The sequence below is a fragment of the Clupea harengus genome, chromosome 8, assembly GCF_900700415.2.
Source record: "Clupea harengus chromosome 8, Ch_v2.0.2, whole genome shotgun sequence".
Taxonomy (NCBI): Eukaryota; Metazoa; Chordata; class Actinopteri; order Clupeiformes; family Clupeidae; genus Clupea; species Clupea harengus.
In genome coordinates, this window is record NC_045159.1 from 1,411,003 (window position 1) to 1,426,590 (window position 15,588).

At 47.2% G+C, this 15,588-nt stretch overlaps 1 protein-coding gene across 1 annotated transcript in view; it reads right to left on the minus strand.

Moving 5' to 3' along the window:
- Window positions 1-15,588, minus strand: part of tenm1 (teneurin transmembrane protein 1) — an 85,586-nt gene that overhangs the window by 16,660 nt on the left and 53,338 nt on the right. Inside the window, exons 16-21 of the mRNA XM_042708379.1 lie at window positions 15,108-15,375; window positions 11,663-11,930; window positions 8,572-8,715; window positions 7,910-8,159; window positions 6,904-6,924; window positions 4,934-5,166 (exon numbers count right to left, since the gene is read on the minus strand). Coding sequence (XP_042564313.1) covers window positions 4,934-5,166; window positions 6,904-6,924; window positions 7,910-8,159; window positions 8,572-8,715; window positions 11,663-11,930; window positions 15,108-15,375 — 1,184 coding nt within the window. The remainder of the gene's footprint in view (window positions 1-4,933; window positions 5,167-6,903; window positions 6,925-7,909; window positions 8,160-8,571; window positions 8,716-11,662; window positions 11,931-15,107; window positions 15,376-15,588) is intronic.

Here is a 15,588-nt window from a genome sequence, read left to right on the forward strand (position 1 = left end):
GGTCAAATGGTTGGATGCACTAATAAACGAGAGAATATACAATCAGTCTTCAGACATCTTTTTTTCTTTTTCCCCCTTCCATCTGGCCGGCGGGGGGGTCGGTGAGGCCGCGCTGCGCCGGCAATAGCTCTGGCTGCGGGGCGCGGGGAGAGCGGAGAGGGCCGAGGGGAAGGAGCATCTGCAGAGGGATGATAAATGGACCGGTCGCAGTGACTGACCCACCGTTAATCCCTCACGCTGCTCGCTTAAAGGAAAAAGACAAAATGCTGTCGTTCCACTGACCCCCCATCTTTCTCCCCGGCGAGTCGCTCCGTCTCGCTTGCCCTTTATTCTTCTCTCTCATCCCTCTCTATCTGTTGCCACGAGGTTGACACGTCTCTTCTTCTTTCTCTCCCTCTCTGTTTTATTTTCTCATGTCTCTTTCACTCGCCGGAGTCCCTGACCTATCATTTCTTTACCTCTCAGGAGCTTTTTTTATCCACACTCTTTGTTGTCCATTTCTCCCTGACAACCAACCGCTCTCTCCTCTCCTCTCCTCTCCTCTCCTCTCCTCCGCTTCTCCCCTCTCCCCTCCATCCTCCCTTCCATTCTCTCCTCCATCAGCGCGGCTGATCTCTCTGTTCTGGGTGAGCGGCTGCAGTCTCACGCATCACTGTGCTTGCCACTCAACTCGTGCTGCTGCTCGGCGCTAAAGTGGACTTGGCAGCCCTTGCCGCTCGCACACGCTGATACCACGGGCGGCCACGGGACACCTCAAAGCAATACTGCAGGGCCGGCGTGTGGGATCTCTCTAGCTCGCTCGCTCTCTCTCCCTCTCTCTGGAGAGAGCGCTCGCTCACTCGTTCGCTCACTTGTGTGTGTAAGGCGGCTGCTCTCACTCCCAGTCATGGGAGGAGGATAATTGGCTGTGTGCAAGCGGGATTGGAGCTGTCACATCGGCTGTGCGGGCGGCGCGCTGACTGGCTCTGAACCGGTGCCACAGTCCGCTTTGGCCGCGCAAGACGCGCTCCTACACACGCGTCCGCCCGACAGATTCCGGCAGATTAAATGTACCGCCGCATGTGTGTAAAATCTAACGCACGTCAAAATCCCTCCAGTGGTCTCATCATGTTTGTAATTAAGTTCCCTGAACTGTGCCACTTGTGCTGCCTTGTGCTTGTGATTGAACTGTTTATGGAGAAGACGGGCTGCATTGAAAATGAGCTTATTTACATTCAAAAGCAAAAACAGGCAGATAAAAAGGATGGTACAGGTGACATTTCTGTACTGATATAATTTCTAAAAAAAGGAAGGAAAACCAGAATAGGACATTCTCAGTGTTCTGTCAGTCGGTCTAAAAATAAATTCAATATCAGGCATAGGTCAGACAAGTCCTGTGAAATATATGCAGAAGTGGTTCATGATTGTGTAGGAACAGCATATGCATAAAGACACACAGCCTTTACATAGCATGCTCCAACGCCTGACTTAACCTGTGGCTCAATTAGCAGTTCATAGAAGGCACAATTATCACACTGACAAATGCTCTCAAAAATAGATAAAGCATCTACCAACTGCTCAAACTCCAGAACTTTCTGCCCTGACTGCACCTCAGTATGTTGAAAAATAATTTATATTGTGGTTGAGATGGAATGTAATTACTGTTGTTACCGTATCCTCTGACACTAGTTCAGGTCTGATAATGATAGCTTTTGGTATTTTTCTGAAAGACAGTTTTCTAGTTTTTTTTCTGTCGACCACAGTGAAGACTAACCCCTGAATTCCCAGCCAGCCAGCCAGTCAGAGAAGAACGGATCGATCAAAGCAAACTCACAAAGATGGAACAAAGAGCAATTTTGAGATGGATTTCCACATGTTTCATAGGGAATGTGTCTTAAAAGCTCTCTCGCACATTGATCATGCTGTTAAACAGATGGTATCAGTTGCTCTAAAAGATAGTATCAGGTTTTTTAAACCAATCTGCGCTCGCTGGAGACATATTCAAGTGTGAAAATCTAGATTGGCCTACTCCTGGCGGGCTGTCATAAGCGAGTCAGGTGCGATCTGGTGCTGAGGCGGGGAGGCACTGAGGCAGGGAGGCAGGGAGGCACTGAGGCGAGGAGGCCACTGCCTGCTGCCGGTTTGGGTCTGCAGCAGTGGGGCAGCATTCAGACGACTCATTAGAGGCCCATCAATCAAACTGACTGACTTCAGCTCTATTAAACCCGTGATCAATCAGCTAATACCTCTAATTCATCACCTGTAATTACCCACCATCATAAAAAAGAAGCACGCCCACCACACACACACACACACACACACACACCTTCCTCATAATACAATGATAAATACTTTTAACACTATATTCTGTCTCTTTTGACCACTGAAAAGACATTGATGCTTGACTCCATACTTAGACGTAACAGTGAAGACAACAGAGAGCGAGCTGCTCTAGGGACAACCAGTAGGTTTTTTGATTTTCTACATGCATGACCCAAGAGGTCAGTGTGTCAATCGCTCTAACATGATAAACTGATCTGATTACAGGCAATAGTGGACTCATGAAAGGATCCGAGCCTGACAAATGCCGGGTCAGCTGCTCTTGGAGCTGTCTCTCTCTCTCTCTCTCTCTCTCTCTCTATATGTCCTACGCTCAAGGCCACTGTGGTTCCCGCGCCTCCCCCTTAGGCCGTCATGGAGGGGGGAAAGGGCAAAGGTCATGGAACGATCGTGTTACTGCCATGGCGGGACCTAATGTACTGTGTCACCAGGAAGTCATCTGACACGGTGTCACAGCCTACCGTAGGGAAATGATTTAATAACATGTTCCCGTAATGAGCCTCAACCTGCACAGGAATAAGCCCGTCTCCCTTGGCAACAGCGACAAGCCTGACGCAATGCTGCCAGCGTGCTGAGCGACTGAGTGATTTCTACAAACACAGCGTCTAATCAGACACTCAAGAAAAATACATAGCCATGGGACGTACACTTAAGCTCTGTTGTCAAGAAGGGAACAGTGTTTCAGCGTTGATGTAGAAGATGAATGATCGGATACACTCTTCTGAGGCCAGATATGTGATTCCATATTGAAAGTGGAGGCTTAATGTCTGAACAACAAAATGCACTCTTTAAGGGGGGCATCCATATAGTGCTTCCCCATTGGTGATCTTCAGGTCAGGTGTTGATGTTTTTCTAGACTGCAGGCCTATATAACCCTCCGTTTGTCTGTTTGGATGCTGTTTCTCTCCAGTCCTCGACCACGTGACTGTGCGTCCTTGCGCCCCTTAACTTGAGCTAACGAGCCAGAAAGGAAAAACAACCTGAAGCCTGTGGCCCCACCCCCCCTCTGTCAGTCACCCTGAGTGACGGGCGAGCGGCGGCCAGTGTCCGGAGGAGTGTGACAGTGACAGAAGAGCAGGTACAGATCTCTAATGGATTCTGCGCCTCATTTAGCTGAGAGAGCACCACTGTCATCCTTCATAATCCAGCGCTTGCCCTACGGCTTCAACCTAAAACCGCATCCCCCTCTACCTCACCCCCCCTTTCTCTTTCTCTCTCCCTCCCTCTCTCCCTCCCTCTCTCTCTCCACCACCCCCCCACCCCCTCCACTCTCTCCATATTCTTCCTCAGCTCTTCCGAGTCTCCACCCCACAGTTCAGAGCGGTGTGTGGAGGTATGATCGGGGCAGTGACATTTATAAGGCATAAAAACCAGGCTGACGATAACGATGAAAAGCCTCCGTCTCTGAGAGCGGCGTGACTCTGTTGACGCCTCAGACAGGAGGATTAGCATAACTAGCCCTCCTCAGACAGACGCGCCAGGGGTCCGGCCTTTTCATCGAAAAGCCAGGGTGGACGTGCACCCTTCTCTTTCTGTCTCTCTCTCTCTCTCTCTCTCTGTCTTTCTCTCCCTTTCTCATTGTGCACGGCCTCTCATAAATCTTCATGCTGTGGCTGAATCAATAACACAAGCGGCCGGTGAATGTGGAGAGTCTCTTAATGAAAGCGAGGACGGCCAGGGCCCCCTCTCGAAACACAGATGTTTCTCGCGTGGCTTCCTGCTTTCCACTGACCACTGCGTCTGAGCAGAGCATCAAAGAGTGAGGAGAGGGGGACCTGTGCTCTGAGAGATTACAGCCTGCATTCAGAAAACACCAGGATCAAAGGACACACACACATACACACACATAAGCTCACACACACACACACACACACGTGCACAAGCACATACACACCAACAAATACAAGAACAGACACACATGAGAGAGAGAATGGGTGAATGCAAGAGAGGCTGTAGCAGTGGTCCTATTATGAATAAAATACATGCAGAGACCACAGAGTTTCTGGAGCGGGGCACGCTGAGTGTGTGTGTGCGCGCCCGCATGTGTGTGTGTGTAGGACAAGCAGGCCAGCGCAGGTCTGCGTTGGTGACAGTGATTAAGTGCTACTCCACTGTCACGCTGGCTGGAGCTGTTATAATTAATAGCTGTAATGTTTTCAGTGCTGCAGGGAGGCTGAGGAGAGTATGAACATGATGGATATGAACACAGGGCCAAACATAACTGCATGTGCAAACCACATTTACTCTCGCTCTCTCACAAACACACACACACACACACACACACACTCTCTCTCTCTAAAAAACACTCAATCTCTCTCTTTCTCTCTATCTCAAACACACACATACTCTCTCTCTCTAACACACTCTCTCTCCCTCTCAAACACACACACACACTCTCTCTCTCTCTAACACACATACACATACACATTCTTCTTTCTCTCTCCACACAAACATATCAGGGCTTAAATCGCTGGCTTAAAATTGGATGTGCCTTCATATACCTCTGGATATGCCTTTATCACTGTGTTTAGAAGCATCAAATCCAATAGGAAGCAAGTCTGTCTGTGCAGTGAGGCAAACCCTATGCTAAATGTCTGGAATTAGGCGTATGCACCTCTGGGGTTGCTGAGGGAGGCGTCTGCGGCTTTCCCTCCATCTCCGCAGACGTTCTGGTGGAAGGGGGTGCACTGCTCGCCGGTGCCCGCCACCACCTCCATGTTGCGGGCCAGGTCCCGGGGCTCGGTGAGGGTGCGCAGCCGGTAGACCCGGCGGCTGCTGGTGTCGGACACGTACAGCACCTCGTTCAGCGGGTCCATCGCTAGGTAGTACTTGTGAGCTGGGCTGGTGCTGAGAGCGTGACAGATAGAGAGTTGGAGGGAGAGAGATAGATAGAGAGAGAGAGAGAGAGAGAGAGAGAGATAGAGAGAGAGAGATGGAGGGAAGGAGAGAGAGAGAGAGAGTGAGAGAGAGAAAGGGACAGACGGGTATGTAGATACATTTCTGCATATATATTTGCATTTAATCTGTGATGCATGTTAGACTGCTAGTGTGTGTGTGTGTGTGTGTGTGTGTGTGTGTTCAGTTCAGAGAACATATTTAGCTGTACCGTGTGTGCACGTGGGTATGTGTGTCATTATGCATGCCACTTCATGTGTTTGCCTTGGGGGATGCCTAAACATGCTTCCCTGAAGGCATGTTGAAAGTTGTAATATCTTTTAATCCCTGCAGTCTTGTTATGCCTGCTTAGGACCCACTATCCCCCCAGCCACCACCACCACCATTACCACCCCACCCCCATAAACAGCCGCGGAGAGAGATTTGACAGCCTTCAGGGTTTTGATCGCAGCTCTCAAAGACCCCATTTGAAACGTCGGCTCGCAAATTAGCAGCACTGGGAGGCGTCTATCTGCTTCAGAGGCTAGATCCACATCCGTGGATCACAAACACACACACACACACACACACACACACACACACACACACACACACATACAGACACACACACACACACACACTTACACACAGCACACAGCACACAGCACACAGCACACAGCACACACACACACAGACACACACACGTCTGCTTTTGAAGTAATTTCATTTCCAGTCCGTATATGTGATCTAATCCGTTAAGACAGCGCTCCGACAGCAATATAACATACAGAGCTCTGTGGGGAGGACACAGAACGGAAGGGAGGGAGAAAAAAAAGGAATCCGAAGGAGCTTTCATGTGAGTGTGTTGATGCATCGCAAGCCACTTTCGCCACTCTATGGGTGACAGGCTTGCTCCGATCCTGCCTGTAATCAACATTTAGCTTCGGACTAAGGAATAAGCAATTCTGCCTCTCTTCCTGTGCTCTGAGCGATGACACGTTTTCCAGCACAGGCCCGCTGTACACAATAGATAGTGAGAGCTGCGCTGGTGTCACGCTGGTTAGAGACTGGATGATCGCAGTGTGAGGCGAGGTGGATGTGGATGTGGGTGGGATCCCGAGATCTGGCCCATCAAACAGCCAACACCCCACACCCCCTGAAACACACACACACACACTCACACACTCACACACACACACACACACACACACACACATCCTCTTCAGCTTCCAAACAGCAGGAGAGGCTCAGGGCTACCCACACACACACACACACACACACACACACACACACACACATTACAGGGTGGCCTCGTGTCTGATAAGGGGCTGCACTCTAAAGAGCGCGGAGCCGGCGCCCCCCTTTTCCATTTGCCTCCGCCTGAGAGCCCAGCGCTGCTAATCCACACCGGCGTCAGATTCGGGTCAATACGTGTCCTTATCGACCAGCGTGCACACACCCTGCACCCTGCACCCCACCCCACCCCCAACACTGCATCCACTCCATCCTCACCCCTTCACGCCTCACACAGAAGGGCCGAGTGTGAAGCGGAGCTACAAGGATGGAGGAACACATGTGTGTGTGTGTGTGTGTGTGTGTGTGTGTGTGTGTGTGTGTGTGTGACCCACAGTGATTTCAAAACACACTTATTACAGTCATTGTGCCTGCACTAGAAGGGATAATTGCTTCGGCGAGTGTTTTGACACATACCTGTGCCTTATGTCTCGATTCCTGGCGGCGACACAAGGAGAAGAGAGCAGAAGGAGATTAGGTGATAGCCATGTGCAGATAAAATGACTTCTGATGGTGCTTTCATGCAACAGCTCTCAACAGCTCTTAGCATGCATACAATAAACATCACTATATTGTTACAGACATTAGGGGTGTAAATAAATAGGCTTTCTTCCCATTGTCCTTTTTCACTGTCAATGTCACAGCAGTGCTACCCGCTACTTACGTCTGTATTGTTAACCATTGCTTTATTATGCACTTATACCATTTCATACTCTAAATTGAGTACATACCATTTTTGACTGACTGTATGTGTGAGAAAAAAACGATCAAAAGTGGGTTGTAAAATCTATTAAATCACATTAGGTTTGAATTACACTAACTACTTAACAACAAGATGTTATTATGTTGAACTAACTAGTTCTGACAAAGTGTTCGACTTATCCAATTGAATCATGTAAGATAAGCATGCATCAATAGAGTGAGTTTGTGGCCAGGAACGCAAATCTTCTGAATCAATGTTGATGGGAACAAGCTCAGTGTAGATGTTTCAATCAAGTAAATTGAATGCACTTTTGTTTTTTGATTGACATTACTAAAACTATCATATTATATTATGTCATATTAATTCCTTCAACAGGGCCAATACTAGTAAGACAGAGAAGCAATGTACTAATTAATTTGACTAGACTAAAGACAAACATTTGTCTTCTGTGCAAGGCTAATACATTTAACTTAAATATAAAAATTCCACCCACAAATGTATGCTGTGTTCAAAAAACATATTCTAGACAGACTAGTTTCACTTGATACGGTTAGACAGAAATATGAGGCATGATTAAACTGCGTTCTTTCAACACATAATTTTTTGACTGTGTGTGTGTGCGCACACGTGACTGTGTTAGCGCGTGTGTGTGTGTGTGTGTGTGTGTGTGCCGCTGTGAACATATGTGTGAGGGGTTAGATATCTAATTAGGCATCAAACCGGAGCTCCAGGATGCTGATGGTGAAGCCGTTGGGTAGGATCCTTCTGATGAAGTTGAAGTCTCCCACGTAGACGCTGCCGTCTGAGCCGCAGGCCAGCGCCACTGGGGCAAAGAGGTTGCGGCCGGTGGCGGGGCCGTTACAGCTGGGGCACGGGATCGCCCGCACCGTGCCCATCCCCATCGCCGTGGAGATGACCGGAGGCTGCTCGGAGATGAAAACGTTCTCCCCGTTCCCCTTGTGCAGGATGCCTGGTGAGATGAGAAGTGGTCAAACGGCTACTGTAACAATGCTGCGATTCAAAGACAAAATGAAACGTTTTCCTCCCTCTCAAGTATGGGTCAACAAAGAGTCACTGCGACTGTCTCTGCACATAAAACAGATGGATGTATCTGGTAAATAATCAGCTTTGTTTTTTTTGTCTTGAAAATATTTTGTTATTACAGGACAGTGACACAGAGGACGGTGTAAAATGAGGAGCAGCCTATCCGTGAACAGCTTGTGAGAGCCTTCAGTTATTTCAGTTTTGAAAAGATTGCTGCCAGTCGTGGGCATGAGAATAGAAAAGTACTCGAGAGGTGAAGTGTGTGTGTGTGTGTGTGTGTGTGTGTGTGTGTGTGTGTGTGTGTGTGTGTGTGTGTGTGTGTGTGTGTGTGCTCTCACCGCTCTCCAGGTTAAGGATGTGGTGTTTATCCAGAGACCAGCCGCCCAGGTTGGAGGCGATCATCTCAAATCCTTGGAGCTGCGCTGACCTCCTCTCCCACACAATGAGATCCGGACACTCTTCATATTCATATCCCACGGACACTAAGACACACAAACACACAATCAGACAAACACACAGATTCAAGTCCTGGAGACAATTTTACTACAGAGAGGTGTAGCATGCTTTTGTGAAATAGTGGAAAGCATAGTGTTGGGAATGTGTTTAGTCTTATATGTCATACAGCGAGCGTGTCTGTGTCTGTGTCTGTGTGTTTGAAGGAGCGGGTGTGTGTGTGTGTGTGTGTGTGTGTGTGTGTGTGTGTGTGTGTGTGTGAGAGAGAGAGTTTGTGTGATGAAGCACTCTTTGGCCCTCCAGACAGCTTTTAATGCATCACTGATATCATCACGCTCTGCTGCTCCAAGCCCCTGAGCAAACATGCATGCCCACACACACATGCACATGCACACACACACACACACACACACACACACACACACACACACACACACACACACACATATGCACACACAAACACGCATACACACACAGACAGACAGACACATACACAGACACACGCAGACACAAATACACACACACTCATACAAACACACACACACAAACACACAAAGACACACAAGCATACGAACACACACACACACACACACACACACACACACACACACACACTAACACGCACACACACTTGCACACAGAAACTATTCTCATTATGTCCTTATTCTATTTGCCTCCCTTAAATGTTGGGTCTTGGGCCTCAGTACACATAGTATATACTCTTTTCCACAGCATGGCTCTAGGCTCCTGCTGGAGTTACCATGATGGATCAGACTTTAACTCTCATCATGAGAAGGAGAAAAACCATTACACACATATACTGTAGAAAAAGAAAGAGGTGAAAAAAGGACTAAGATAGATAGTACAGCATACAGTGGGAAGAGGCCAGGGAGAGGGAGGACTACAGAGAGAGAGAGAGAGAGAGAGAGAGAGAGAGAGAGAGAGACATAGAGGGGGAAAAAAGATGGGTTTTGTGTTGCAGCAGCCTTCCCAGTAGCCCTCACAGATAAATGAATAAATTAGAGTCTCTCTTGGTCTCCTTATCTCTCTAGCATTGCTGTGTGTGGACTGAAATAGGTTTGCACACAACGCACTATGTGTGTGGAATTTCAATGGGGCCGGGCCGTCCTGTCTAATTGTGTGGTGTGTTTGGGTATTATTCATGAATAAATGGAGTTGGCCGGCTCCAGCACTGCCTGTATAAACTGATCACTATTAGCAGAGCATCAAATAGAGCAGACAAACCTGTGCACTGAGAGATTACAGGCTGCATTCAGTAAACACAAGGATCAAAGGACACACAGACACACACACACACACACACACACACACACACACGCACTCACTGACGTGTACACACACAGACACAAATATGCAGAAACACACATGCCAAAACACACACGTTCAAATGCACGGTGACATACATACAAACAAATACTGACACAAATACAGTCACACTTCAGCGAAATACAGGTACACTCAAACGCACGCAAACACACGCACGCAAGCTAAAAACACAAACAAATGGCATTCTATATAAGCTCTGTCCTGTATATCCGTTTTGTCCTTGATCCAGTCGTGTCCCATCTAAGATCAGTCTCTTTTATTGACAGACCATGATTTAGGGACATGATCACTTACTGTACAGAATACATTAATTTTGAATGATGTGGGTACTGACTACATTTCCCACCACACCACTGAACAACCAGCCACAAGACAAGCAGCATCTCCTGTCAACCCTGTCTCAGTCTCATTTCAGACTATTTTTGGTCTGCATTTGTCTTCTACCAGGCAGGCAAGCTCCTCTCCTTCTCCTGGTTTTGCCTGCCACTCCCGTGCCTCTCTCTCACTTCTCTATTTATGGTTATATACTGTACATAAAGTCTGCAAATTAACCTTTTTCTACTGATGGTAAAAAAATAAAATAACTCCTATTTATGCCTTAAAGTACAGAAATGAAAAAATGTGAATCAGCTCTGGTTTGTATCATTTTCATATTTTATTTATATGCCCTTTGTACATATTTCCGTCGAAAAGTAGCACATTGCAGCCTGATTCAATTTCAGAGTGATTAAATTCACATTGTGATTCAATGTTGTGTTTTGAACTTCAGTTGGTAGTTAAGTTGGTGTAACAACTGGTATTGTGAAAACACCATTAATGTCATAGGTTTCACATCATGGGGTCAGACATGTCCCTTGTTCGTATTGTCCCTGTGGCTTAACGAATAAATGTACACTGGGTTTCTGATTCTTTTCAGTTTTAGCTCAGTTTAGTGGTCTGTTCTGGTGGTGTCCATAGAAACAAAGAACTGACAGTGCTGTGGCAATCAGCCATACGGGTTGAAGGGTTACACAGGTGTTCTATTTAACACATACACTATAACACCAAAACCACTCAATTCTGACTGAGTCATATAAAGCTCAGCCAACACAGTGATGGCAGATAAAAACAAGTTGATAATCCAAGTGCTGGCCTTGAGCTTCCCAAATACACACAACTGTGAGTGGATCTGTGGCAAAACACTGCTTAAGATCACAAAACCACTCGACTGAACCAGACAGCACGCTCCATGAACAAACACTGTATGGCAAGAAAGAAAGGCCGAGAGAGGGACAGAGAGAGAGAGAGCATGAGAAAGAGTGCAGGCAGGGCGAGAAAAGGAGGAGAGAGGAGCACCACATTACACCCCCACCCCCCCTCCCACACACACACACACACCCCCACACCCACCCCCCCTCCCACACACACACACACACACACACACACACCCACCCCCCTCCCACACACACACACACACACACACACACACACCCCACCCCCCCTCCCACACACACACACACACACACACACACACACACACACCCCCTCCCACACACACACACACACACACACACACACACACACACACACACACACACACACACACACACACACACACACACACACACACAAACACACACACACACTCACCCTGTGCCTGCACCAGGCCAGTGACTTGCTGTCCGTAGACGTTGGTCTTGTTCCAGGAGAGCACGTAGACCAGGTTGGGGGCGGCTGGGAACCACTTCTGGAGCAGGCGTCCCTGGACGGCGGTGGCCACGTGCACCTTGGCCAGGCCGTGGGGGAGGCTGCCGGGGGTGAGGAGCACCCGCAGCAGGGAGCGGTAGCCCGGCGCCCGTGTGCTCAGATAGCTCAGCTTCACAAAGCTCCCGGGGATGTACACCTCCTCCTGCACCGCCTGGAGGGGAGCATGGGGGGGAGGGGGGGGAGAGAGGAGGAGAGGGGAGATGAGAGTAATATAACAGAGAAATAAGAGAGAAATGGGAAGAAAAGACAAGGGGATGGGTGCAAAATGGTACGTATAATTACACAGCCGAGTTACCACCCTCGCAATGTAGGTGCAATGAAGTTCAATCATCCGCGCGTGTGCCTCGCAACTCTCTCCGCCTACAACATTCACTGTGTGCTATGAGGGAAATCACACAATGACTCATTTCATCCCTTCCTATGGACCACACCTTACACTTCACTAAATCCTCATTAGTGGAATTCGACAGCTCAAAAACCACACAGGATTTGAGATGATCGCCTCCAACCTGGGCGGCTGGTCTCTGGATAAACACCACATCCTTAACCTGGAGAGCGGTGAGAGCACACACACACACACACACACACACACACACACACACACACACACACACACACACACACACACACAGACACACACACACATAGTCTTGCTAACAGTGGAAAGGGGATGTGAAACAACAGATGGTGGTAAAGTGTGAATGGTAAAACCTGGGAGTTGATATCACAGCTACAAGAGCAGCCAGGTGAAAACTGATTATCAACATTTCCTACATGCGGAATCTAAAATAAGGCCCCAACCAGAATGCAGTCTGAAACTCAATTAAAGACTGGTAGTGTTGAGCTATCTTATTATTATAATCTTATTATTATTATAGTCACTTATGCTTGCCTACAGAGTGCTTGATGGTTCTGCTCCCACCTACCTAAATGCTCTTGTAAGGGCAAATGTTACACCCAGGATGCTGCGCTCTTCTAGTGAGCGTCGATTGGCACTGCCGTCTGTGCAAGTACGGCAGTCCAGACTATTCTCATTTGTAGTTCCACGTTGGTGGAATGAACTACCCAGCACTACCAGAGCAGGGGCGTCCCTCTCTACCTTTAAGAAGCTTTTGAAGACCCAACTCTTCAGAGAGCACTTCCCGTCCTAACTGGCACTTCGACTAGTGCGTAACTTGCAATTACAGCAGTTACATTTCTGCACTTCTCTTTTCCTTTTTATTTCATTTTGTTATATTTCTTATGTAAAGTAGTATTTATTTATTGTTACACCAGGTTCTATTGCTCGTAGCTTGACTATTCTCTCCCTTGTACGTCGCTTTGGACAAAAGCGTCTGCTAAATGACTAAATGTAAATGTATTACTGCATGAATGCATACAGGTTTGAACATCATTCCAAAGTAATGACTGCAAACTAACTGGGAATGGATTACAAGGTGAAGTTATGAAGCAGAGAAACCAGAGGAGGTGTGAGTGAGGGAATGTGAATTTAGTGTGACACCACCACCTCCCTGACCCTTCAGGAACACGACGATCCCGACCTGGAAAGCAACGATGAGAAATGGGAAGTCGTCTGACGGCGAGTTTCTTCTTCTCTATTCTGCCAATGATTTCGAGAGACACACAGTGACACGCGGAGGCTGTTTTCTCTGATGGTGGAGAGCGAGCCCCTCGCAAACGCCCCATTTGCTGTTCCACGCACCCATCATTTCCCAACACACATCACTGTGCTCCTCTGAGCACCCAGCCTTCCTGTGGCTTTCCACGCTCCACTCGTTGTCTCCAGTAGTCTGTCATGACCGAGGACAGACAAACATGGCTGGAGACTCTCTGAAGCACTAATGCTAAATTGCACATTGCAAATAGCACAACAAATACAACTCTGGGGTTAAGATCGTATTTGAAAAATATTTGTAATGAACATTTCTCATGTATGATCTGATCTAATATAGTAGTTATTTGTACTTCGCAGAAGGAACTGCGGGTGTTATCTCGTAATTGGAACTGTGCACGTCTGGTGTCTAAAATGGATGTGTTGTTATTGTAAAAAGAGCACTCTTGAAAAAATGTTGACCTAGTATTGCTCACGTCTTCCGGTATGAATTTTTAGTGTTCAGTTGACTTGAATTGTACCTAATGTGGTCCCTGCATACATGTATACTGTATGTCAATGATGAACTACATTGCTTTTGCATTAAGATGAATCTCTAGTGTATACTTGGCCAATAAATAGATTCTGATTCATGTACTGTACTGGTATATGAATAATCCAGATGAATGAATGCTCTGGGCTATTTACTTCAGCGCTTACTATTTTACTTACTACTGAATGCTCTTACTGTTCACTAAAATCAGCTTGATGTAGAACATCCTGTGGGCTTCTCTTCTTTATCTATCTAGTGTCATTCCACCTGGCTACATGCAATGGATGCGGAAAGGGACTAGCATACTTTTCAGATTGAGGTTGCTCTTTATATAACAGTGTCCTAGTTACAAAGTAATGATTTCACTGTTTACAGTCTAGCATACTATTGTAAGTGTGTAACAGCATGTACATACTATAGATGTATGTGAATGCACCCTAACCTAGCTATTCTTAATCCAAACCTACTATGTGTACATTTACATCGTTACTAAACTGATGGCTGTACTGTACACCACTGCACAAAGCCATTGTAATATAGGTGTGATCCTCTATTTTCCTACAACAGATTTTTTAAGACTGTAATCCATAGGGTGAGAAAAAAAAACATTTTAATAATAACTTGCATATATATTTTCCAGATGATTTTTAAAGGACAGGGTTCTTGCTTTTTCTTCACACACAATTGTTTTGGGACATGCTCATAACTTTCCTATTATTTATAACGGGCTGATCATTTGTGACAGAGATTGGGTAGAGCCACTCTAATCATGTTGTCGTTGTTCATTTATTTTGAAAACTCTTTCCAGAATATACTGTACCACTCCTGATCTGAAAATGAGTATTTTGAAATCCTATGTTTTTATTCATTTTATATTCAAAGTGCTGTCTGCGATTCTAATCAAATCAAATACTTTTTTTTCTCTCCCCAAATTCAGAGAATTACTCCTCACGGACCTCTAGCTGTCGGTTCAGTGTGTGCTGTGTTTGTACACAGTCCTGGATCTGCAAGTGGGAAAGCAAACATAGTGGCTCGGACCGAGTGATAAACAATTCCAGTCAATCAACACGTTGCTTCAGGAGCATGGAAGGGTGGTGTATAACTGTATTGGCTGATGAGCTCACATATCAACAACCTTTCGCCAGAATCGCAGACTGCACCTTTAAGGAGCCCGTGCCCTGTACCTGTAGCTCGGGGACGGCGGGTCCTCGCTCCTCACACGTGCCAGTGAAGCACGTGAGCGGGGAAGAGAGGATGATGGGATAGGGGCTGGCCAGGCTCTTCCTCTCACACGTCGTCGCCGCCACCTTGGGCTCGGCCCGGTCCATCACCACGCGCTCCAGAACCACAAACTGGTTCCACGGCAGCCACACGGTACGTCTCTGGGACAGGAACGGAGACCGCTGGAACACAAGGGTGACGGAGATCCCGCCCACTGACAGGAGATCGAAACTGCAAAAGACATACACACAATGAATGAATGACAGCACATTGGTTAGTATTTCACATCAACTTCAAGAAGATCCAGGTTCTCTTGGCCGTCTCTCAGCCCATTAATAATTCATCACTGCCTTCAAACTTGGCTCCTTCTCTTCTTTCCCAGCACACAGTACAGGGGGTGTGTAACAACAGCAGACCCACCTGTGGGTGTGTGTGTGTGTGTGT